General features: G+C 43.0%; 2 protein-coding genes across 3 annotated transcripts; one reads left to right on the forward strand and one right to left on the reverse strand.

Moving 5' to 3' along the window:
- Positions 1 to 286: 286 nt before the first annotated feature.
- Positions 287 to 18608, forward strand: ogdhb (oxoglutarate dehydrogenase b). Its single transcript, XM_071898008.2, has 23 exons — positions 287 to 364; positions 853 to 1269; positions 4002 to 4190; positions 4563 to 4656; positions 8999 to 9114; positions 9219 to 9373; positions 9520 to 9666; positions 9823 to 9913; positions 10078 to 10257; positions 10343 to 10471; positions 11034 to 11213; positions 12220 to 12372; positions 13769 to 13871; positions 14009 to 14137; positions 14265 to 14415; positions 14535 to 14662; positions 14828 to 15006; positions 15683 to 15754; positions 15848 to 15973; positions 16121 to 16193; positions 16375 to 16538; positions 16683 to 16837; positions 16938 to 18608. The coding sequence occupies exons 2-23, from the start codon at positions 1036 to 1038 to the stop codon at positions 17056 to 17058; spliced, it is 3069 nt and encodes a 1022-aa protein (XP_071754109.2). The 5' UTR covers positions 287 to 364; positions 853 to 1035; the 3' UTR covers positions 17059 to 18608.
- Positions 18609 to 18664: 56 nt separating this feature from the next.
- On the reverse strand, positions 18665 to 24421 carry pargl (poly (ADP-ribose) glycohydrolase, like). Of its 2 annotated transcripts, none has more exons than XM_078286379.1 (16): positions 24272 to 24421; positions 22914 to 23254; positions 22695 to 22814; positions 21602 to 21694; positions 21397 to 21468; positions 21196 to 21282; positions 20948 to 21108; positions 20781 to 20860; positions 20616 to 20688; positions 20454 to 20529; positions 20212 to 20359; positions 20041 to 20128; positions 19749 to 19857; positions 19518 to 19614; positions 19294 to 19422; positions 18665 to 19167 (listed from the first exon to the last, which is right to left on the reverse strand). In XM_078286379.1, exons 2-16 carry the CDS (start codon positions 23250 to 23252, stop codon positions 19064 to 19066), a joined length of 1776 nt encoding a protein of 591 aa, XP_078142505.1. In that variant the 5' UTR covers positions 23253 to 23254; positions 24272 to 24421; the 3' UTR covers positions 18665 to 19063. The 2 variants fall into 2 exon arrangements, with proteins under 2 accessions (XP_078142505.1, XP_071755100.2); XM_071898999.2 differs by having other exon boundaries at positions 19749 to 19853; positions 20040 to 20128.
- Between the last annotated feature and the right edge of the window lie 271 nt (positions 24422 to 24692).

A 24692-nucleotide genomic window follows, 5' to 3' on the forward strand; every position in this document is an offset into this window, starting at 1 on the left:
ACGAGTAGTAATTAAACATCAATCAATAAATACCAGTGTTATCAGCAATAATATAATGAACAAACATTCAATCAAACTGTTCCACTGAGTTAATTATTACTACAGCATACACATGTTTCTGATGTAACAGCCAACAGCACAGCCGGCTGAAATTGAGGTTTGCGTGCTGACGTCACGGCCGGCATGACGCAGATCAGCACCGGGGTGATTAGACAGTGCCCGACCGTCCACAGATCAACCGGCACCACCTATGCACCGCCAGACCATCCTGCTCAGGACAGGACAGGGTGCGTTTTTCTCCTCGACAACTACAGCAGAAGCGGTTGAAAAAGCTCGCCAAAGCGCCAACAAGTCTGCGGAAAAGGTAACGTGCTTAACCGAGCTATATAATCCTGGAGTTAGCCTAGTTTTAGCTAGCTGTTACTGTTTAGCATGGAGAGAAGAGAGAGAGAGAGATTTGAATTCACTGTCGGAACGCTATACATGACTCACGCGCGTCACTTCTGCAGGCAAAACAGCACTTTGTATAGTTTTGCCATTCACAGTCACGTTTACCCTATTTGTATGTGCTTTTGCTGGGCACATACAGTATGTGGGGGTGTGGGGGTAACATTGCGTACCCACATTTTATGGTTATGAGACCTTTCCAGGAGCCACAGTCTCCAGTGGTGGTCTAAATTTAGGATGTACAGAACTGTACTCTAACCCTGTAGGTTTATCATCTGATCTGGCCAGCTTGGGCACTAAGATAAAGTTACAGCACTGAACAGTTCAGCATTAAGATTTGTACGCATTTAATCGCACTGATGGAGCAGAGTGTGTCTGACTGTCTTCGTGTTTACATTTGTACAGACTCAGTGTCAGGAGGCTGGTGAGGAGGAGCAGAAGTGGAGGAGCAGGCTTCACCGGACCAGGCAGACAGGAGGAGCAAGAGGAGCAGCAGCTGTTGAGGAGCCCGCAGGGTCTCCTTGTCCCGGACATTAGTGCTGCCTTCTTCTTCCTGGAGTGGAGAGGAAGAGGAGCTGACCTGCAGCCATGCACCGATTAAGGACTACGGTTGCAAGGCTACGGCCTATCACGGCCACACAGACTGCCAAGAGCCTCTCACAGCCCCGACCCATGGCGGTCGACGGGGCCCTAAGGACGTTTCAGCCCATGAGGCGCCTGAATGCATCTGTGGCCGCTGAGCCCTTTCTGAACGGGACCAGCTCTAACTATGTGGAGGAGATGTACTATGCGTGGCTGGAGAACCCCAGGAATGTGCACAAGGTAATTGTGTGTGTGTGTGTGTGTGTGTGTGTGTGTGTGTGTGTGATATTTGCCTGATTTATGTTTTGAGAGCCAATGTGAGACACTCTGCTTCAGTTTGCCCTCAGGCCACACAAACACACATACCTGCAGTGCTATCCCACAATCCACCCAATCCTGACCCTCACATGGCTGTGTTGTTGCATTGAATGTGTGTCACTGTGTCCTGACTGGTCCGTCTCCTTCTTCATGGCGGCTTGTAAAGACGAGTTCTCAAAAATCAGTAGGGTAAGGGTTACACAAATAGGCACAATCAATACTGTGTGTGTGTGTGTGTGTGCGTGTGTGTGTGTGTGTGCGTGTGTGCGTGTGAGAGTGTGTGGATAGGAGAGCCCCTGAGCAACACCGCAGCAGGAAGCAGCAGAGCAAAAAGTAAATGACAGGCTGCAGGGCAGGGAACAGAGGGAAAGGAATGGCTGGTATTGTAGGTGTTAGGACAGCGTTGAGGAAGCTACTTTGAAATTCAAGTTTCACAAGCTGTCTCTTACTTCATACTGGAAGAAGCTGAACTACAGTCGAGCTTCCCGTAAGAGAAATATAGTTTTTTAAGCAAATAATGAAGAAAGACTACAGCATGTGACCATGTTTTCTGGTTATAAGTATTTCTAAGGTGAAAGTATGCTGCTTATTATAATTGTATTGCCTTGATATGATTGGCCAAGGAAAGGTCGAGCTCAAAGATGATGTTAAGATGTTTGACAGATTCTTTTGGTACTAACTGTACAGCAGTTGAGATTAACTGGAAGGGTTGATAGGTTCTTCCTTTGCTGCTTAGGATCTCAAATGAGCACTACTACTACTACTGCCACTACTACTACTATTACTACTGCTACTACTACTACTATTACTAGTGCTACTGCTATTACTGCTATAATAATAACAATATTTGATAGCACAAAGTTACTAAGTGCTGTAAAGGGAACTAAACAGTATTCATCCACAATAACCTATAGCAAGGACATGATTTGCATTGCTGACACCATTAATGCCCATAGCCAAATTTAGGACAACTGAAATAAAGGTGTCAATAACTTTCTCCAAGTCAGAAATAAAAATTTTGTTCTAATTTCTCAAATGGTAGAAACAACACTGAATAACTATTTGGAATTCAGTCTCATAATTAAGACCAGAATCAAAACATTGTCAAAACACCAAATTACCAGAAAGCCTGATATAAAATGGCAGGTTGCCAAGACTATCTAGAATTTAAAACTTTTCTTTTTTGAGGGCTAAGTAGAACAACCTCAGATTTATTGTCATTAAGCTGATCAAACTATTAGATCATTAAGCTGATTAACCTGGCACCCTTGGGCATAATCACAAACTTGCTGCTAGAGGCAGTTGATTGAATTGCTTCATCTTCTCATTACTTCTTTTAAATTGACTATAATATATATATTCAGTGTTTATGTATCATTTTCTGAAGTCAATGATCTAATGTTTCAATTTCAGGCCCTAGACCATAATTCACTAGTTTTCAATGGCAGGCCACTATCTTTGACCTGGCCAGCTTAGGGTTTGACTCGTGTATTACTAAAAATAATAGTTCTTATTATTATTGCTGTTATTATTATTATTAATATTAATACATTACTTCCGACTGGAAGTATATATACAAACACACCATCTTGCAGGTCCCTCATTTCACTTGCATCAACATGTTGTCCATGACTGTCCGTAGTCACATCCCTCCACAGCCTCACACATCATTAAATAACCATTATTTTCACCATTAACGCTGGAGTGTAAACTGTGTGGGATGCTTTGAATTCTAACAATGAACTGAGAGACAATCTACTCCGCCCACAGGAGGTTAATATGAGGGGAGGACTATGGAAATATGTAGAGAGCTGGAGAACCTCGCTCTCCCTCACTCTCTCTTTCTCTCTGACCATCTGTTTTCTGTCTCTAATAGCAGACTCCCTCCAGCCGTTGTCTGTTGGTAATGAGCCGCATTATTGTGCGGCCAGGTGTTAATGTCCTGTGTGCTGTTGCGCTGCAAGCCTTACGGTGCAAGTCTTACGGTGCCCTACTCAAACCTACATTATGTCACACGCTGCCTGTAAGCCCCTATCCCTCTACAGAGGCGGATGTGAAGTAGGCCACGGGCTTGTGCTTCCTCTATACTGTAACAGCATTGATCTTTAAAGCCTCTCACGGCAATAAGCCAATTACTTTTCTCTCTGGTTAGAAAGGTAGATGCAAGGTCAAACCCTAAGGCATGTGTGTGACTGCATTCATGCGTGCGTGTTTGTTGTGCCTGTTCAGGTGACCAAGCAGTTGATCTGGTGTGACACAATGTTGCTTTGACAAGGGTGTGGCGACTCACTGGAGCACAAAAAAGCAGGATACCATGTGTTTGACCATGTGTGTATGGGTGTGTGCCTCTACACCTTGCTAAAATGCTCCATAATGTCACTATATTATATGGTTTGTTCGTTCCTGCAGTTTGTCTGGGCTTACATAAACATTATTACCATGGTTATGAAATACAGTGTGTTAATCAAACCCAGGATTTAGTCTATTAAATCAAACCCTGCTTCTGTGTCCTCTTGCAACAGTCCTTATGGCTTGTTAACAAAACAGATTACACATTATACCGCTTGAAAAACCAAATGTCATTGAGTTGTTTCATCCTCCTTTCCTCCTCTCTGCTCTCCCATGTCCTCTCTCTCTCTCTTTTCTCCCTGCAGTCCTGGGACATTTTTTTCCGTAATGCTAACGCTGGGGCTCCCCCGGGTGCAGCCTACCAGAGCCCTCCACCCCTGGGTGGGACCGCTCAGGGACTCGCCAATGCCCGGGCGCTGGTGGGGGCTCAGCCCAACGTGGAGAAGCTGGTGGAGGATCATCTCGCAGTGCAGTCACTCATACGAGCATACCAGGTAGATTACACACATGCTGTTACAATCATAAAAACTCTCTCTCTCTCTCTCTCTCTCTCTCTCTCTTTCTCTTTCTCAATCAGAAACAAGTCACATGACATTGATTTTCAGGCGACACCTCCGCTATCACTTAGGCTCTTTTGACCTGTTTGTGTATACAGCGAGCAATAGTGCTTCCTTTTTGGCAGCCTGTTTACAACCTTACAACATGCGTTAGCTAAAAGTTAGAGGAACTGGTCAGCAGTTTACAAGGCTGACACCAGTCTGTAGACATGGGTTGAGAAAGACTGAACTGACCTGGTCAAGCGTTTACACACAAACACACAAACACACAAAAGCACACTCACTGAGCTGTATTGCCCTGTGCCCTAGGTACGAGGGCATCACATAGCGAAGTTGGACCCCCTGGACATCAGCTGTGTAGACTTTGATGATGCCCCATGTACCGTTGGTTTCCAGAATGTTGGTGAGAAAATATTAACCTGCTTACATGTTCATTCATGTTTTTTCTCTCTGTCCCTGTCCTTCCTTCCTCCTGTCATTTTTTGTTTTTGGCACGTTTTTGTCCTTATGTACTTATTCCACTCTACTCTGGTATGCTGGTTTTATTTTTTGTCCCACTTTATTACTTACATTTGCCCAATCTCCCGCCTTTCCTCGGGTGTTGGTCCTTGTCTTTCCACTTTGCTCTCTTTACCCTTTCATTTATTTTCCTCATTTGGCCTATTATCACCTTTCTTCTCACATATGACACGCCCCCTCATTCCCCACATCCTTGAGTGATTTCCCCTCCGCCATTCGTCTCCCGCTACGTCTTGTTTACTCCCAACTGGCCCATCCTTGCCCCTCCTTGGAATCTAGATCCGGGGACACCACGTGGCTCAGCTGGACCCACTGGGCATCATGGCTGCCGACCTGGAGCCCACGCCTTCAGATCTCATCACCTCCCACGATAAACTGGGTGAGGAGAGGGAAGGAGTAGAAAAGGAGCGGCAGGAGGGCTGGAAAAGAGGGATTGGATATAAACGTACAAAATCCCATCTCATCCCATTGTAACAACTCTCATAACCTTCATCTTCTACTACGGGTTACTTGTCCTCTAATTTTCAACATTTTCTACACTGTGGCATGTGTTGCACAGTATTTTCTCTCACTGACTATGTATTATGTGTATACTATAGTTCTTATCAGTACATGTAACAACTCATTGTTCTTTGTTGATCCATACATATGGGGAGATAAGATAAGGAGGTATGCGTTATGGTTGTTAGCTTCATAAGTGATGTAGATATAGAGATGGAGAGATACAGTCATTATGCACACTTCCGAGTTCTGTCAGAAAGCACATTGCATTCTGCGGGTGATTTATTTGTGCCACATAAGAACAACTTATCTCTGTTGCAACACACCGCCTACTGTCCCTTTAAAAATTAAGCACTTGCGGAAATAGTCCAGGACATTTTTTTCAGATAAGGCTCACGGTTATGGCCTATTGTGTTAACTCTGTGTAGTCAGACCAGGTTTTTAGCAGTCATTCATAGTGTTGTGTTCTGGAAATATGTAGTGCATTGCTTATTCAGTCCCCCCTTCCTCCACTGTGTTAACTAGCCATGGACAGTAAATGCACTGAAGGCCCCACTGTTCTCATCGCAGTTTTGTTATAATGGTGCAAGGCTTAGAACAAATAGGAAGGTGTGTGTGTGTGTGTGTGTGTGTGTGTGTGTGTGTGTGTGCATGTGTGTGTGGTGTATGCAGTGGTGTGTTATGCACTCTCTGTGCGTGGAGAACACTGTCATTGTGTGCCAAATGAAAAGGTTGGGCCTCTGAGTCCAAAGCCAGGTGATTGTCACAACCTGTAATAGGATGTTTCCACAGTTAATAGTGGTATTGTTACGTTTCACCGAGTTCTGCTTTGTCCCGGCGGTGTTGAGGTTCACAGAGAGGTCTAACAAAAGGTCGGTGCATACCGTATGGAGTCAGAATTGCCCTCAGAGAATATGTGAGAAGCTCTACGATGCTTAACCTGTGTGTGTTTGTGTCTCTCCATGCCTCCAGAGTTCTCTGATTATAAAGAGCGTCTATGTAATCTGGCTGCCGGAGGTAGGACAAGACCCTTGCACCTCTGCTCCTAGTGATAAACTGTACCTCTTCTCCCTTTACTCTCTTAGTGGGAACTGACCCATGGCCTATTTCAAGTAGTGTACTGTACATTAATATGAATAGCTCTATCTGGCCCATTCAGTACAAAATATACAGAAGCACAGTACTTGGGAGTAGGCTGCGGGTCACTCTGTGGTGTCAGTGGTGAAGTTTGAAATCAGTTTCCCATGAGTTCTCATTAGCCTGTTAACTAATACTTATGATGGCAGGGTTATCTTTAGCGTCCTCTGTATTGGTCTTGGGGAGAATGTTGGCACTGACACAATGACACAAAGAGAAGAAGGGATGAACCTGCAGGATAGTACTCCCCAGAGGTGTGTGTGTGTGTGTGTGTGTGTGTTGGTTCCTCCTAACCTTTGTCCAGGAGTCAATGGGGTCAGATAGGACTTATCCGGGCTTATCTCGGCCCGGTTCATTAAAACGTTACCCTGATTAGATTGGAGGCGGACTACTTGATTACTGTGCTGGATTCTGCCTCTACATTGAACCATCAACAAGAAAACAAGTGTGTGTGTTTATGCGAGGGGTGGAAAGTCTAAAGATCTCTTATGTAACGCAAAGAGCTGACTCTGGCATTTTTGATTTAAAAGCCCTGTCCCTAGCACAGCATCCTGCACCACTTTAGGTGACATTAATGCACAAGCACAGACATAGATACAACCCCATACTCCCCCTGCCAAGGCTGCAGGTCCCATATTGACTTGTCCCTGTTCGGTGAGATCAGGACATCCTGTGTTTTGAACAAACACAAGCTCTCCTATGCCTCAGGCTCCCCCTCCTCAGAGTATACATTTAACCACGTAACCAACAAAGTGACCCAACTATCCTGTGTGTTTGAGTTCAGTGTGTGTGTGCTTTCAGCTGCTGTTTGCACTGCTTCAGAAGGAGATCAGCTGCTTCTCAGTGTGTTGTCTAGCATACTGTGGGGTTTACCACAAGGGGAAATCCACTCAATTTAAGAATTCCTATATGGTATGCCTCTGGTGTTAGCATGGTCCAGTTAGTATTTGTCAACAGAAACTCTCAATGCTAGACTAGAAGACAAAGACTTAAACCTGTGATTTAGACGATGAAAAATCTAGAGCTGGTCCATAAACAGTGAAGGAGATAATAATTTTGTTCACTGACTGACTTTTTTGAGTTTTTTAGTTCCATCTGAGCTTTATTCTATAGTGTGTAATGGTGCTGAAAAAGAAAATGTACGCTTGTTTCCAGACAGTGTCCCGGGTGGCTCTCAAAGTCTCCCTCACTGTCTTTTCCAATGCGTTCTCTGTGGAGCAGCTCCAGATTTTACAGGTTTGATGTCAAAGGTTCAGATTTCAGTTCTCACATTTCTGGCTTTGTGAGAGAGTTGCCCATGTTCACAAATATCAATTGGACACATACCACATACCATCATAATAACATATATGTGACCTTGTAATAATAATAATTAGAGTTACAACATGCTTTACAAAATAAACCGTGAACAATAATAGAAAAAAAATACAATACATAAGAGCAAATGCACAGAATAGAAGAGTAGAGACTGTAGTTTAAGTAAAAGAAAGCCGAAAGTCGTTTTTAAAAGTGTTTTAAAGGAGGACACGAAGTTGGCTTGCCTGATCTTGTCGGCCAGATCACTTCAGAGCCTCAGAGTGGAGAAAGCTCAATCACCTTTCGTCTTCAGCCTAGACTGTGGAATGACCAGAAACAGAGCTAGGCTGTGTTTTGGCCCATAAGGGGTTAAAAGATAGAGAGAGAGATAGAGCTTGATGCTAGTCCAAAATGTTCCTTAAAAGTGATCAATACAATTAGTTAAATGGCGGTAATATGCTGTCTCTGTTCATGTCAGGAGTCTTGCTGCGGCATTTTGGAGAAACTATAATCTGCATAAACTCTGCTGTACAGAGTTTTAATAGTCAACACGTGACAAAATAAAAGCACGGGTCACAGTTTCCAGGTAATCTTGAATTCAGTGGAATTTCCCTTTAAGGCAGTTTGACCTTAAAGGAATAGTTCACCCAAAAATGAAAATTCTGTCATCATCTACTCATCCTCATGCCAGTTGAAACACAGGTGAAGTTTGTCCATATAACACACAGGGAGGTTGCCAGCACAACTCCATAGCAGCCTTCTCCAAAACAACTGAAGTCAGTGGGGACCAGTTCTTCAGAGTTCCAAAAATACCTATATTTATACCATAATTTAGTGCAAATCTTAACTACAGCTGATTGATTTGCAACAAATAATGGTGTATAGGTCTTTCTATTCACAGTGTGATTATTTGGCTGTTTTTGTTTTGGAACTCTAAAGAACAGGTCCCCATTGACTTCAGTTGTTTTGGAGAAGGCTGCTACGAAGTTGTGCTGGCAACCTGTGTTACATGGACTAACAAATTTCACCTGTGTTTCATTTGGCATGAGGGTGAGTAGATGATGACAGAATTTTCATTTTTGGGTGAACTATTCCTTTAAGATCTGACCTGCCCTTATCTCCTCCCTTTCTTGGTAATGGTTATATTCTCTCTCTCAACGTTATGCTCTCTTGTTTTTCTGTTCCACTTTCTGTCCCCCAACGCCCGCCCCCACCCCCACCCCCGCCTCGACCCGGTTTGCACACCTCCACTTCTTCTGCTGGTTCTCCCCGTGTCACTGTGGTTACAACAGGTTTCTACGGACTGGATGAGTCCGACTTGGACAAGGTGTTTCGGCTCCCCACCACCACCTTTATCGGCGGCAACGAGAGCGCTTTGCCGCTTAGAGAGATTATACGCCGCCTCGAGGTAAAATAGACTTGCCTAGTCATTTGGTTAATAGCGTCGAAACTCCACATTCCTATAGGCTAAATAGCACCTACTGCACCTAAGATGTCACATGTCTCTTCTAGATGGCGTACTGCCAGCATATTGGAGTAGAGTTTATGTTCATTAATGACTTGGAGCAATGCCAGTGGATCAGACAGAAGTTCGAGAGACCAGGGGTTATGCAGTTCAGTCTGGAAGAGAAGAGGACCCTGTTGGCCAGGATGATCCGATCCACCAGGTCTGGTGTTTTTTCTCGACATTCCTAAACACACCTCACTAATTAGCTGGAAGGCATGCCGAGCATTTGGAGGGGGAGGTCTGTCTCTGAGCCACAGTATGAAGCAGCACCACCCCCACCTGTCTAAGACTTCCCCCTGTTTACAGGTTCGAGGAGTTCCTCCAGAGGAAGTGGTCATCAGAGAAACGTTTTGGCCTGGAGGGTTGCGAATCGCTAATCCCCGCCCTCAAGGCCATCATTGACAAGTCCAGTGAGAGTGGAGTGGAGAGTGTCATCATGGGAATGCCGCACAGGTACACATGATTGACATGTTTTGCACTGCGCTGTGCATATGAAAACGCCCTTTGCTTTAACCACCTACACAACAAAGCAGTATTACCTGCTTTACTGCACAGTGTTACAGCTGAATGTTCCTCACTGATGTCTTTCTGTCTCTTGTGTCTCCTCAGAGGCAGACTGAATGTGCTCGCTAATGTGATCCGCAAGGAGCTGGAGCAAATCTTTTGCCAATTTGACTCTAAGCTGGAGGCTGCAGATGAGGTTTGATCATTCATTACAGAGTCCAGTGAAAATTTTGATCAAAGCGGTTTGCACAATTAATGAAACTTGTCATGGATAATCAAAGCTAAACAGTTCACGTTAGCTCAGCCCTGAATATGTTAGCTTTACTTGTCAATAACTGTGTCTTTATTTTCTGCTCTTAGGGTTCTGGGGATGTGAAGTATCACTTGGGCATGTACCACAGAAGGATAAACCGGGTCACTGATAGGAACATCACACTGTCACTCATGGCTAACCCCTCCCACCTGGAAGCAGTGGACCCAGTGGTGCAGGGAAAGACCAAGGCTGAGCAGTTCTACTGTGGAGACACTGAGGGCAAGAAGGTACGTCCGTTTAGGTTTTGAAAAGTACGTGGACAAAGCTTTTGTGTTTGTGTTCATAACATACGTATAACCTATGACTTCCCAGGTGATGTCTATTCTGCTCCATGGCGATGCTGCATTTGCAGGCCAGGGTATTGTCTACGAGACTTTCCACCTGTCTGACCTGCCCTCCTACACCACCCACGGCACCATACACGTGGTCGTCAACAACCAGGTACACACACACTTAGGCCCAGTTTCAGAGTTGGTGCACATAAGTCATGCAACTATGTCCCTCAGCTCAGCCAAGACAAAAAGTATGCGAGAATATTTAAAGGAGAGAATATTTAAATAACCTCTCTTTCGCACCAGCCCACTGGGTTGCCAGGTTTCTGATATTAGTACATTTTTGTGGGTTGGCGCTCTCAACTGGCCACTCACATTCTCTAAGTCTTTAATTAGGCGCTAAGTCTTTAATGTTTGAGAAACTGAAAATTCTAGGCCTGACATAGCATAGATCAAATAGGCCTAAAAGCTGTGCCATATATCTAATTATATGATAGGCTTTTATTAATTAGCATATTATATGGATTTCCATCATTGCATTATTTGTTCATTAGGTCTTTAATAGGCTAATCTGTGTTTTTATTGAATTTAATTTCAATATCAAGTGCTATAATTTGGAAATTGTTAAGGCGTTGGCCATACTGAATACAGTATCAGTTGGGCTAAATAAAATGAAGCTGTTGTTTTTATAGTGGGTATAGTTTGACCACGAGGTTTCCATTTCCACACAGATTGGCTTCACCACAGACCCCCGGATGGCACGATCGTCTCCTTACCCCACAGATGTAGCTCGGGTGGTCAACGCTCCCATCTTCCACGTCAACGCAGACGACCCAGAGGCTGTGATGTATGTGTGCAAGGTAGCGGCGGAGTGGAGGAACACCTTCCATAAAGATGTGGTGGTAGACCTAGTAAGTATATAGGAGACACTGACTGTGAGTCTTTTCAGAACTATGTGCGTTATGCAGAGGGTTCCTCCTGATCATGAAATATCAGGATTATCAAGTAATTCATAGATTCTCTGTTGAAGTCATGGAATGTCAAGACATTTTACAAATTGGTCATTGGACATAAATTATACTGTTTGTTTCACAAACATTCATTGCATTAGATGGCTGTAATCAGCTGCTTTTTCATTCAGTGGCAATATAAGAGATCAGGACCTGAGTTAAATCAAAGCGTTTAAAATGGACATTATACAACGAATGGGTGAATTTAGCTGACACTCTTATCTAGAGCGTCTTATAATGAGTACATCAGTAGAACAAGCTTCAATTCCTAGATCATTACAGGCAACCAATACAAAGGAGGTCAAAGGTCAGAGGCTTAGTGCCCGGTCAATAGATATAAGTATTGTTTTGACCCTAGAATGTTTGTGGACGATAAAGAAGTGCTAGGAAAGGAATAAGAGCTTGTGAAAGCTGTATGAAGGATCTTTGTACTTCAAGACAAGAGCATCGGCAAGTAGAGAGGGAAGATATTGGAGAGGGGGATGTGATCTGTAGGGGATAAGGAGCTGGGCTGAGTCCCTGGTGAGGAAGAGTCTGATACAGCAGATGCTTTACTATGCAGACCTGCAAGTTGTGGCTGCAATATGGGCATTGCACAGTTGGTTGTCATGAATCACACCAAGATTCACCAAGACTGTTGGCCTTGTCACTGGTGACTGCAGCGGTAGTTGAAACCTGACTATATAAGAATTAATTTTTTCATGTCATGGAAGCTTGGAAGTGGAATTTATGTTAGGACCCAATCAATCAAGAGCTCTGAGCCTCATACTAATGTTCATAATTGGATAATAACTAATAATTATAATTAAATGTTAATAATTCCATTTTCAATATATCTGCTGGTCATGAGTTTGTGTCAACAAGAGAAATGTGTCTTCACAAAAGTTGTGTAAACTTTGTCTCTCAGGTGTCCTACAGGCGTAATGGCCATAATGAGATGGATGAACCTATGTTCACCCAGCCGCTGATGTACAAGCAGATCAAGAAGCAGAAAGGAGTTCTGAAGAAGTATGCTGACAAAGTCATTGCTGAGGGACTCGTCACCAGACAGGAGTTTGAGGTAAAGTATTTTCAACCAACTAGGTAGCTGAAAATGCATGGTTTCAATTTCAAGAAATATGAGAGACTGAATATTTCTCTACCAAATGTAAACAAAAGCCTACGTCTCATTTGCCTTGTGTCAGTACTGAATTTGAAGATATGTTATTCAACACCAAGGTAACATTATTCTGCTTAAGCTGAGGAAAACTGCTTCACAGATTCTGCAAGATGAGTGTCCCCTTGCTGTTCATGGTCAGCAAGAGGGGAAGCTGTTACTGAGCTTGAAGTTGGGACTTAACGGGACTTGGCTTTTCTGTGTGGTGTAACAGAGCATCTCAACACCCTGGATGTTAAACTGCAAGGACAGAAATGGATGATCACAAATAGTATGATACAATGAAAGCCTTCCAGAGAGCTACAAAAGGAAAACTTCGCTCACTTTGACCTTTCAGTCAGTGGAAAATACCCTATCCACCGCTATTCTGTGGTGGGAGTAGGAGCGAGACTTGAGCACGATATTTGATGACCTTGAGGCTCAGAAATTGAGTTTTCAAATTTTTGCAAATGTAGTTGCAGTTGTTGTGGAGAGCAATTCCAGTATATTTGAGATATAAATCAATGAATTACAGTACACTGAGGGCAAGTTTGAATCCCTTAGGACAGGCAAGTTTGCCCCTTTCATCCAAGACACAACGCCACTGCTCTGCTCTTAGGCCAACCATGTGCTGAGTACGTTTGGATGCAGCCGACTGTTTAAGCAAATGTTCTCCATGATAGAGATGAACAAACCATCCGACAGGTCCCACCTGACAAACATGTCCATTTTGACAGCTCAGGACTCCTATAAGATTAATGCATTTGCATCAAAGAAACGGTGTCAGGTGTCTGGTGGGGGCAAACCGGTCAGAGAACAAGCTGTACAGGCCTGTGGCTGAGTAATATGCAACCATTGCTTTGTCATATTTAGGACTGTGAAATAGCGTATATGTTAGTTATATGGGACTTGTTGAAACATGGTCAAGAAATGTATTATTTTACTTCATGATTTGTTATTTTGCGTGGCTAAATGCCACATATACACACTTAAGTGTCACTTTTTGGCTCGTGAAGCAGGCTATGTATCACTTAGCTATATAGTACATGTAAAAAGTTAAACATTATATGGAACATTTAACAGGGCCAGAGACCTCTGTTCAGTTAAAAGATATATGAATAATTTTTCATCCAAAAACTTCATTTTACACTCTCAATGTGGCCCTCATTGAGATTGAGTTTAAAAAACCTGAATTAATAGAACAAGTGAGAGCAGCAACAACGTTGATGTGCTTAAAAATGTCTCTGAGTCATCCACTGGCACCTGTATTCTCTTCCACTTTATTCTTTTTACATCCTCAACTCACATTGATCTCTTTCAGGAGGAGGTAGCTGAGTACGACAAAATCTGTGAAGAGGCTTATGCTCGCTCCAAAGATGAGAAGATCCTTCACATCAAGCACTGGCTAGACTCACCCTGGCCTGGTGAGTGCTTTTTGTGTTCATTGTGTATATGTGTGTGTATGTGATGAAATGTTTATCGGAGTACATGTAGACACACAATTGATATTTCTTTATGCATGTATGCATGGGTATTTCTTTGTGTGTGTGTGTGTGTGCAGGTTTTTTCACACTGGACGGCCAGCCAAAGAGCATGAGCTGCCCCTCTACCGGCATCAGTGAAGAGGACCTCGGCCATATTGGAAACATTGCCTCCACTGTCCCTGTGGAAGACTTCACTATACATGGAGGTATTCTCTACCATCTCTACCTCTCCCTCTCTTCTCCCTCTTTTTATATCTTCGCAGCACAAGCAGTACAGTACGTGAATGCTCTCTTAACGCGCTCTTTTTGTTTCTGCCTGTGCACATTTGTTAGGTCTGAGTCGTATCCTTAAGGGCCGTGCAAATATGGTGAGCCAGCGAGTGTGCGACTGGGCCCTTGGGGAGTACATGGCCTTCGGCTCTCTGCTCAAAGAAGGGATCCATGTACGCCTCAGTGGACAGGATGTGGAGAGAGGCACTTTCAGGTACATGCAATACACACATGTGAAAAGCAAATCCACTTTTGCTAAGTAGTTCTGTCATCTCATCCATTCTTACCCCTTTCCTCTTCCTTTTTTCCTCTTTTCTCCGCGTGGCTTCATAGCCACCGACACCATGTTCTTCATGACCAGAATGTTGATAAGAGGATCTGCATCCCGATGAACCACATCGCCCCCAACCAAGCTCCTTATACTGTCTGCAACAGCTCTCTTTCTGAATATGGAGTACTGGGTGAGTAAAGCACACACACACAAATTGTACCCTCTCCTCTAATGCTCAAATGCTACTTTTGAACCATAACAGATATTACAGTATAGCCTTTATTTAAAGTATATTTAGTCACCCATCACTTAACACCCTCTATTTTGCACCTGTTTATTCTTGTTCTATGCGCAGGTTTCGAGTTAGGCTTTGCCATGACTAGTCCCAATGCGCTGGTTCTGTGGGAGGCCCAGTTTGGGGACTTCCATAACACGGCCCAGTGCATCATCGACCAGTTCATCAGCCCAGGTCAGACCAAGTGGGTCAGACAGAATGGCATAGTCCTGCTGCTTCCCCATGGCATGGAGGGAATGGTAGGAACTAACCTGCTTTATCCGCTGCTCTCTGCACTTATCTCTCTCTCTCTCTCACAATCTGAGTTTAAGGTTAAATGTGCAATATTTCTGCTTTACTGAAGCATAATATGATATGATGTAAATATCAGCAGAGGTTCCCGAATGGTAGTGAGTGAAACAAAGGGAACAGCCGCATCGTAAAATATAATTTGAGACTTTATTACTAATCAGTAGGGTGTTCTGGTAAATTCGGCATGTATATTATCCTACAAATAGCTCTAATTTTAACAGACCGGCCCATTTATGTGCCATGGAAGTAGTGTTACGTTCGTTGTTGTTGATTCTGAAACAGTCCAACCTGCCCCACCATGCTGAGAGTATGGAAGTTAGAGTGTTGTTGCAGTGACAACACTGAACAATAGAGGCCAGCATTGGACCAGAAATTACACATAGACCCTTTAAGTTTTGTGACGCTGTAAGACCCCAACTGTTTCAGAGGTGCAGAACATTTTGAGCAGGTTTCCCGGACATGGAACCAGTCCAGTCCGTGTTTAAATTCTTCTCGCTCGAGGTCAAGAAATCAAGTTTGTCAATTGTTGACATTGACAGGCAAGTTAACATGTGCAGCCTATACAAGACATGGCATACTCTGTTTATTGCTCTGATGGTTTTCTACTCATCCTCCCTCCCTCAGGGTCCAGAGCACTCCTCAGCCCGACCAGAGAGGTTTCTGCAGATGTGCAACGATGACCCCGATGTTTTCCCTGTGAGTTTGTGTTCCAGAAACAGTGTGTGTGTGTCACTGTGTCTGTCTATGCTGTTAACACACCATTAACTTTCAACACCACTTTTTTGGTAGAAACTGTCCGAGGACTTTGCAGTGCAGCAGCTGTACGACTGTAACTGGATCGTCGTCAACTGCTCTACCCCTGCAAACTTCTTCCATGTGCTCCGCAGACAGATACAGAAACCCTTCAGGAAGCCTGTGAGTGACACACATATGTGCCGCAACATACTCAACACACATTCATGGAAAGATAATACAGTATGGCTTACATGGCATAGTGTAGCTCACATTGCTGACCGCCCTTTTTTGCTCTGTGCTCTGTCTCTCTCTCTTCTTTCACTCCAGCTGATAATATTCACTCCAAAGTCTCTGTTGCGCCACCCTGAGGCCAAGTCCAGCTTTGACGACATGGTGTCAGGTGAGCAGTGAATAAAAGGGGAAAAAGGCAGAAAAACGTAGTAGGAGATTAAGGATGAGAGAAGAAATGGGGCAATGAAGTGTATCTCTCCCCCTCCTGAATATACTGTAGCCTGGTTCTATGTTATTTCCTAGTGTTGTGATGTGAGAGTATGCATATGTGTGTGTTTCTTGTCCCTCAGGCACACACTTCAAGCGTATAATCCCAGATGACGGGCCTGCATGTGCCAGCCCAGAGAAGGTGAAGAGAGTGGTCTTCTGCACCGGCAAGGTCTACTACGAACTGACCCGTGAACGCAAGACCAGAGGCATGGAGGAGGCTGTAGCTATCGTTCGCATTGAACAGGTGATAACAGACAATTCATTAGATTTAGACATAATGCAATGTTGAGCCTCCTGAAGGTGTTGTTGGCCTGATAGTTACATCAGAACCTAATGTGCATTGCAGTTTTAAAAAAAATCGAAATACTTGGTTTTTCTCTCTCCTCAGCTCTCACCGTTCCCCTTCGATCTGGTGAAAATAGAGACGGACCGCTATCTAAACGCTGATCTGGTGTGGTGTCAGGAGGAGCACAAGAACCAGGGTTACTACGATTACGTCAAGCCTCGCATCCGGACCACCATCGACCGCACCCGCCCTGTTTGGTAAGCTCTTTGTTTCTTCCTTGATGGTGCATAGGAAGACACCTCAGAAAGGGTTTCAGGCAGTAACTTTACTTGTGTGTGTGTGTGTGTGTGTGTGTAGGTATGCCGGTCGCGAGCCGGCAGCAGCTCCAGCTACAGGGAACAAGCAAACTCACCTCATGGAGCTGCAGCGTTTCCTGGACACTGCGTTCAATCTGGAAGCATTCTCAGGAAAACAGTAACAGCTATTCGACATCTACTTCCACGCTCCCACAGATTTAGTGCTGTCTGTGAAGCCCAAGATCCCGCCCCTCAGCCTGGGCAGCTCCCCAAGACTGTCCTTACACTTTACCTACTCCATATTTATATACGAGACCTTTTTACAGTGTAAACCTCAAGCAAAAAGGCACACAGACTTACTGGCTCTCTTCTGGCACTGTTACCATGGACAACATGTGTCCACAGTGATGGACACGATGAGGAATAGGACACAATGTAATTAATACTATATTGAATGTATGAATATATACAGAATGAATTTGTAGGACAATAGTTTACATTTTTAACAGGCGTATTCATTACATTGCTGAATGAAACAAAACCCATTTTCCCTTTATTTTTGTAATGCTTGTTAATGACAAAAATAATTGTAACCTACCCCACTCTGCACACCTAGAATCCTACTGAAATGTGCAATCTCCTTTCAAAAAGTATTTGAATCCTTCTGTTGATCTCTGGCAGATTGCGTAAAATGGAAAAGGTTTTTGGCAGAGCATGTGGTGGCAGTGGGCAACCAGCAAAAATTGAAAATGATGGCACATACATTTAAATTGGATTTGTAATATGGATGTCTAGCAATGCTTCACAACCACAATGTGGCTAATGAGAGCATGAGACCTGGCAACTCTGCAATTCATTATTTTAGATTTGGGGTAAAACAAAATGGCAATTGTTGATGATCAATTTAAATGTTTAGGCCTAGTCAAGTTGAGATTTTCATCATTATTCAGCTGAAATAATTCTAATTAAATTGAGAATAATAAGGCTATTTTTAAGCACCTTTACTATCTGTTTGAGATATATAACATTTTGTAAAGTAAAACTTTTTTGAAAGGACTCATGCCTGCCTTCTGTCTTAAATTTATTTCAGTTGAAAAGCCTGTTTGTAAAGAACATCTCATACAATTCTGCACTTTTATCTGAGCAGAACAGCCACCTTACTATGGGTTTTTGATGTGTTCAGAGGGGAGGCCCACTCTTTCAGACTTTGAAAACACCTATATTAAACAATATGTCAAATACTTGCCCCTACCTATTCAGCCACTGTATTTCGTTCCTGCTATTAATTCCATTTTCCATCTATTCTGCATCCCTTCTTCCATTTCTCCATTTATTTTTCATCTCCTCCATGGCTCACTCATCTTCCTGTCCCATCATTGTAAACTTCTCCACATGTGCCAAATGTAGCAGTCAGGAGATTACTTGAAATTACACTCTTTAATTTTATTAAATCATGCCAGCTACGGTAGTGACTTATGTAAAGACATGATGAAATTCCTCAGCTCCTCATAAGTGAAGGATTTATTTATTTTCGTGTAGTGTTGTATGTTATTTTATTGTTTTCGACAAATAAAGATTATAGTTCCATGTTGTTGGAGTTAGATTTTTTTTTTCCAGCAATTGCAACTCCTTTACTTGAAGCTTTTACAACAACATCTTGCAGTTCTCCAATAAATTGGCTGAGAAAGTTAATTTTAATGAACACAGTAACAATCATTATAAATCAGCACTGTAGTGTGTTACAACCCGGCTCAAGGAAGTAACAATGAGGGGAGACATACGCCAAAGTAAAAGTTAAAACAACGATTTATTAACTAAAACTAAGGGAAAATAACTAGACAACACAAACTACATCAGACCAAAAGAACAGAACAAAAGGTGTGCATAGGTGAGGAGGGAGAGAGACACTGATGGTCTGAAGGCTTTTTAAGCCCAGTGAGTACACTGGGCCCAGGTGCACTCAATCAGCTCTGACGACCCCACCCACCAGGCTCCTGCAAGACGAGCCAGGAGAGTGGGAGGGTCGTCACAAGTGTAACTCATATGTATCTTTTAGTTCCATTTGAGCTGACCACAAAATATACATTATCAGTAAAAAATAGATGATTAATGAACAATTTCTTCATTTTCGTTTCTGTTAGTTTTTCAGTGCCAATAAAGCATGAAGACATGGAAGTTAATGTGTCCTCACAGTAGACTCTTGGAAAGGTTGTTCCTGATGAACTGGAACAGTTCCACATCAGCAGTCTGCTTAATAGCACAGTAGTCCTCCAGAAGTCCATACAGTTTCCCTGTGAGGAGAAGAGCGACGTGGTCAGGAGGACGAAAGACGTTTAGGAACAAACCCAAGAGCTTGAGAAACATCTGCGAAATTTTAACTCCAGTCAAAATGGGATGTAAGTCTTGGGAATACTCACCAACTGTAATCCCCTGTGCGGCCAAGAGACGGTACATCTGCTGCAGGCTTTCCTTAAACATCTCATCCCCAAAGGTAAAGAAGGCCATTCCCTTCTTGGCCACTGCTGCTGCCATCAGTTGGATCACAGCTGAGATGCACATAACGGAAATGGAAGTGTGACGTTGCGATGAATCAATTCATGGGTGATCCGACACTGAAACCGCTTGTTAGAGAAAAGCATACCTTTGAGTTGTGGGTCTCCGTTGAAGGCTCCACAGCCCCACTTGCCTGTGGCGATGTCTGGGTCACTCTGCCCATATGCCTTGAACCCACAGAATGCCTTCAAGGAGATAGCAGGTAGTGGTTGATGTATAAATATAAGTAAGTATCATACAGATTCCCAGCAAGAGTTTCATGAGTCCAACTTTTAGTTATCTGCACTTCCAGTGGAGGAAAAGAGTAAACTATACACACCTTGTTGAGCTCCCGTGTAACATGTAGCATACTGTACTGTTCCCTTCTGTGTCTGAAGCGGAGAGCATCGATGGCTAAGATCTGCCTGTGCAGCCTGCCACACTCATCCCTGTAGACAGCCAATCAAATCTTTGAGAAAACTAAACAAACTAAATAATAAATATATATATATATATATTTGCCTAACAACGCCCCTTAGCTGTTCTAAAATCACTGTAAACCACAGCCTGTTGGGGCTTATTGCTTTTATATATATATATATATATATATATATATATATGTTTGGTCATACCTTTTGGCACGTGTAAGGTGGTCTTCATGAGGCCCCGCCCACTCAAAGCTGTCACTGAAGCCAGAGTAGCGGCTGAACTGCTGAGAGCCTGAGAGGAAGGAACAAGATTCACGCTGTTATCGGCAGCCAGAAAACACCGCAAAACACACAAACACATTCACACACAAACACCTTTTATGATCAGACACTCGTTGTCCCCTAGCTTCTCGGTGAAGAGGCGGGACACGATCAGCTCTGGGTTCATCAGGAACAGGATCTCCTCCTGCACCAGCCCGGAGCTCAGTACACCTCCGCCTATCAGATTGCAGGCGAAATCCACCTGGGTGCACGCAAAACCATAATCATAAAAAACACAACAAAAATCGGGCTCATCCTTACTTTAAATCATAGAAAACGGATGAATCAGCGCTCACCTGTAGCATGCTTGTACCTTCAGTCTCTATGAGGCCATCTGAGGTGACATGGAGTTTAGGCATCTTCTCCTTACAGCTACCACACATACCCAAAAAAACAGAAAGAACTTAGACTGGTTTAGACCCGCAAGCGAGATACTGCAGATTTGATGTGTGAAATACCTCCTCCACTTGGGTGTGTCTGTGTCCTTGAGGCAGTGCCTCTCAAAGGTGACCAGTCCACGAGGCTTACTGTCTGCCAAGACAACAACAGCAACAACAGTCAGGGATTTCCACTGAGGCATCCCGCAAACAGGAGGGAGGAGAGGTTCATCATCAATAACTTACTGTCATCGGTAACCGTTTTGAAGTAATGCATGATGGCCCTCAGCTTCTCTTTTTTCCGCTCTGACCACTGCCCAAACAGACTGTATGCAAAACATGAGAATTAGGAGTTAAGTAGTATTTAGCAGTTGCTATCAAATATGTAATGCTGTAATAAATGAATGCCTGACCTGTTGAAGTTAATGGTGGGGTAGTTGTGGTACTCTGCACCAGGGCTGGAGGTGTTGCGGTGAGGGAAAGTGCAGTAGAATGCATTGGCGAGCAGGCAGGATATCTGGACCTGTGACAGAGTGATGGATGCAGTTCGTCCCCTTTGAAGCAACGGGATACCCTGCAATCAGGGACACACACACCATCATCACCATTATCGTCAGTGACAGTAGAGTCTAGCTGAACGTCAGCGGGTTCAGTTTCGTACCTTCTTCACGTGTTCATGGAGTCTTGAGGCCAGTGCAGCGATCTTAGGAAACAGTGTGGGGGAGTAATTCTCTGCTTCAGGGATGCACTGGAAAGGATTAGAATTAGGACCAATCATTCATTGTCATTGGAGAACACATATATACACTCTGTCACACAACTGATGATTACAATTCTCACAACTGAACACAGGGCAGCTGACCTTAACAAATGAAGAGAGGGCATCGAAGGACCATTGACCTTTGTACTTTGGGTTATATTCCATTATAGCTTCCTAGAGAGAGAGAGAGACAGAGAGTTTGAAAGAGAGAGGAATTATTTCATGCTGCCTCGAGAGAATACAAAGTAGGCAATAGACCAGTAAAACAAATGGTGTGTGAGGCAGATTGTCCCTGCTTCCCATGTACCTCCACATTGTCCACCGTCACTGTTCTCTTCTTGGCCAGACGCTCCAGCGCCTTAGAAATCACCTCCCACCTCTTCACCTCGGAGGTGTGTATCTAGGGGCAGGAGACATGATTGTATTCAGTGCAGTATGTATTTGAAATGTGTATTTAGCTACGTTTGTGTGTTATTTACTCTCTGTAGATGTGAAAAAGATCATGTCATTTGTAGCAAGCTTAACTCTAAGGACTGCATTTTTCCATTTTAAAAACATTAAAAGACTTTCTAGATGAGACAGGACTTTTTAATAAGAAAAAAGCATCTTCTACACTATTTATCCATGTAAGATTTTGTGAACAGCTCACTGCTGTAATACACAGGTGGATTAAACTATTCACTCAAATATCAAATATCAAATATCCTATTATTATTTGTGGTACTTGAATGCTCAGTCTTTAAATGTCAAAAGTGAAAATGGCATGCTCAACTTCAAACACTTGAACCTAACAGGGTGCCAGGTTCAGAAAGATGCAATTTAACAAGGAAAAAACACTCTTCAGTCAGTCAGTTCAACAAGAAGAGACTGAAGAGGATGAAACCCTGTAAAACAAGGCTTTGAACAATGGAACAGCAAGTTCCATTCTGACAAAGATACTCTGCATGGGAATTAAGACATTCACTGTATTCAACAGTTTCCTGGTGCCATACCTTTTCAAATTTGTCTGCTTAGTTTTTAACTTTGCTTAAGGTCGTTTCTTCATGAAAGTTTGAACATTCCCCCTTTTCCAAATATTTAGAGTTAGAATTTAAAAGCAGCAGTTTGTCAATTATTTATTATTATTTATTTATTATTATTTGATACATTTGCAAGAATGCAAAGTGTAAGAGAAACAAGTTAGGTATGTATGTTTTTTTCCAAATGTGTAAAAAAAAAATATCCGAGGAGCTTCAGACAAAGTTTAGACTATGTGTAAATTAGCAGGGTGGGGACAAACCGACACAGATCTAGTATTATAATTGCCATATAAAAGTTAAGTGTGTGTGCGTGTGTGTGTCTGCTTGTCTGTCAATCAATCAATCCATTGCTCAGCCAGAGACCGCTTGCCTCAAACCCACCTTTAGTATGGTCTTGGTCATCAAACTTGATGGGGAACATGGCAGTTTCACAAAGTTACTGTGCCACATATCTCTCCCTTGCTGGGCCTGAACTCCTCCTCCACTGTTAAAAACACCCACCTAGGAAAAGAACAAGCACATTTGACAACAATTGCAAGTTTCCATTGTGGTTTCCATTGTGAGAATCGAGGGTCAGAGTAGAAGAGGACAGGGTCTTACATCTACGAGGACAGTGTGGGTCACGTCGAAGGACAAGCGCTCCGGCGTGACGCGGCTCGGGGGAAGCCGCCTCAGATCCTCCAGCAGACAGCAGGAATCAGTGGCCTCCTCCCGCTGCTTCCACACCTGTTCGTCCCTCTTCCCCTCTCTACCTCTCTCAACCCCGGCACAGGGAGATTTGGAGGAGCAGGAACTGGCCCGTTCCGCGATATCGGTGGCGTCATACTCTGCTGCAACTTGTTTGTGTTTTTCCTCCTTTTCCAACCTGTCTGTGACGTCAGGCTGCAAGATCCCCTGCATCTGCGAACTGTCGTTGTGCTTGTCGGACCGCTTGGCCATCTCTAGGGGTATCAGGGTCAAGACATCAGGATCACAGAATGGGAAGCGTGCTATTTTGTGATGGGACACTTTTATTTTGACCCACACATTACAGATTCTGAGTAATACAGACTTTTGAGGAGCAGAATGAACAATAATCAGTATTTGATTTCTTGGCTCATCTTACACAGCATGGCTTGAGAATTATATTCTCGAGAATTATATTCTCAAGACAATAATATATGGCCAATGTCATCAAATCTTGCCATCAAGCAAAAAAATAATTCTCAAAACAGAGTATGCAATGGTCATTTTGTAATATTTAGACTATCCAAATAGAAAGGTGACCTCTACACTGTCCAATTTAGTCAGAAAATATCACAGTTTTACAGTATGGCTGTATGTCCGTGATTTTTCTTAAATAGCTTCGGCCTAAATGTTAGTGTGTTGTGAAAGTACAGGTCTGTAGGAGTGTTTTGACATAGAACTTGTGCAGTAGCAATTTAGTCTGTGTTCTGTATGTATTCTACACATTTTAATATAGGCTATGCAGCTTTTATAGTTAAAAAGTTGCACATATTATGCAATTTTTCTTATTATTATGACAGCAAATATTAATCTGGGTGCTCACTTATTGGATTTGACGATCAAATACAGATTAATTGGTATAAAACATTATTTATGCACGTTAAAAATATTGTGCTTTTATTTTGAAGGCTGAACGCATAACCCGGAAGTCTTATTTCTGGTTGTTCTGGCTCACGGAACACAAGCCCACACCTCCGCAACACTTGCTGCTTTTTTGTATTAGCCTAACAAACTAAAATAAAAAAAGAAAAATGCACATCGCTGTCTTTTGTGTGGTGTCAACCCAAATGCGAAAAGCAAAAGGCGGGAAAATCGCTTTTTATCGCACTGAAATGAGTATAACAATTGATACGAAGGTACACGCATTGCCTAATCATCCACCACCGATGTGCCCTGTCATTGCGCAGGAAATAAAACGAATACAAATACACATTGCTGTGTAAGATACTCACTTTTCCCCAGACAGCACGCCAAATATGTTACACTTTAATGTAATTCTTGAATTACAAGGTCCATCGATGAAAAGCGCGTCGGACTGACAACACTAGCCAGGAAAACAACCTTCAGTCAAGAGCTAAAGTTTAGTTTCACATTAGACTTACGTGAAAGCGAAAGTAGTCTGAAGTGTTGCAGTAAGTGAAACCTAAGGCATTACAGGCACTCAAATACTTTAATGAATTGTGGTTATTTGCGGTTTTGTTATATATACGTTTTTTTTTATTATTATATATTAAATAAGAACTTGAGCGTGCCAATTAACAAACCAAATTAGTTGTTTATTGTTTAATACAGCATGCAGTTGTGTAAATTAATTTTATCTAGTTGCTCCCTGGAGATTTCGGAATAATGTAACTATGGTCAGTTTGCTGTTAG

Source organism: Centroberyx gerrardi, chromosome 2 (genome assembly GCF_048128805.1).
Source record: "Centroberyx gerrardi isolate f3 chromosome 2, fCenGer3.hap1.cur.20231027, whole genome shotgun sequence".
Taxonomy (NCBI): Eukaryota; Metazoa; Chordata; class Actinopteri; order Beryciformes; family Berycidae; genus Centroberyx; species Centroberyx gerrardi.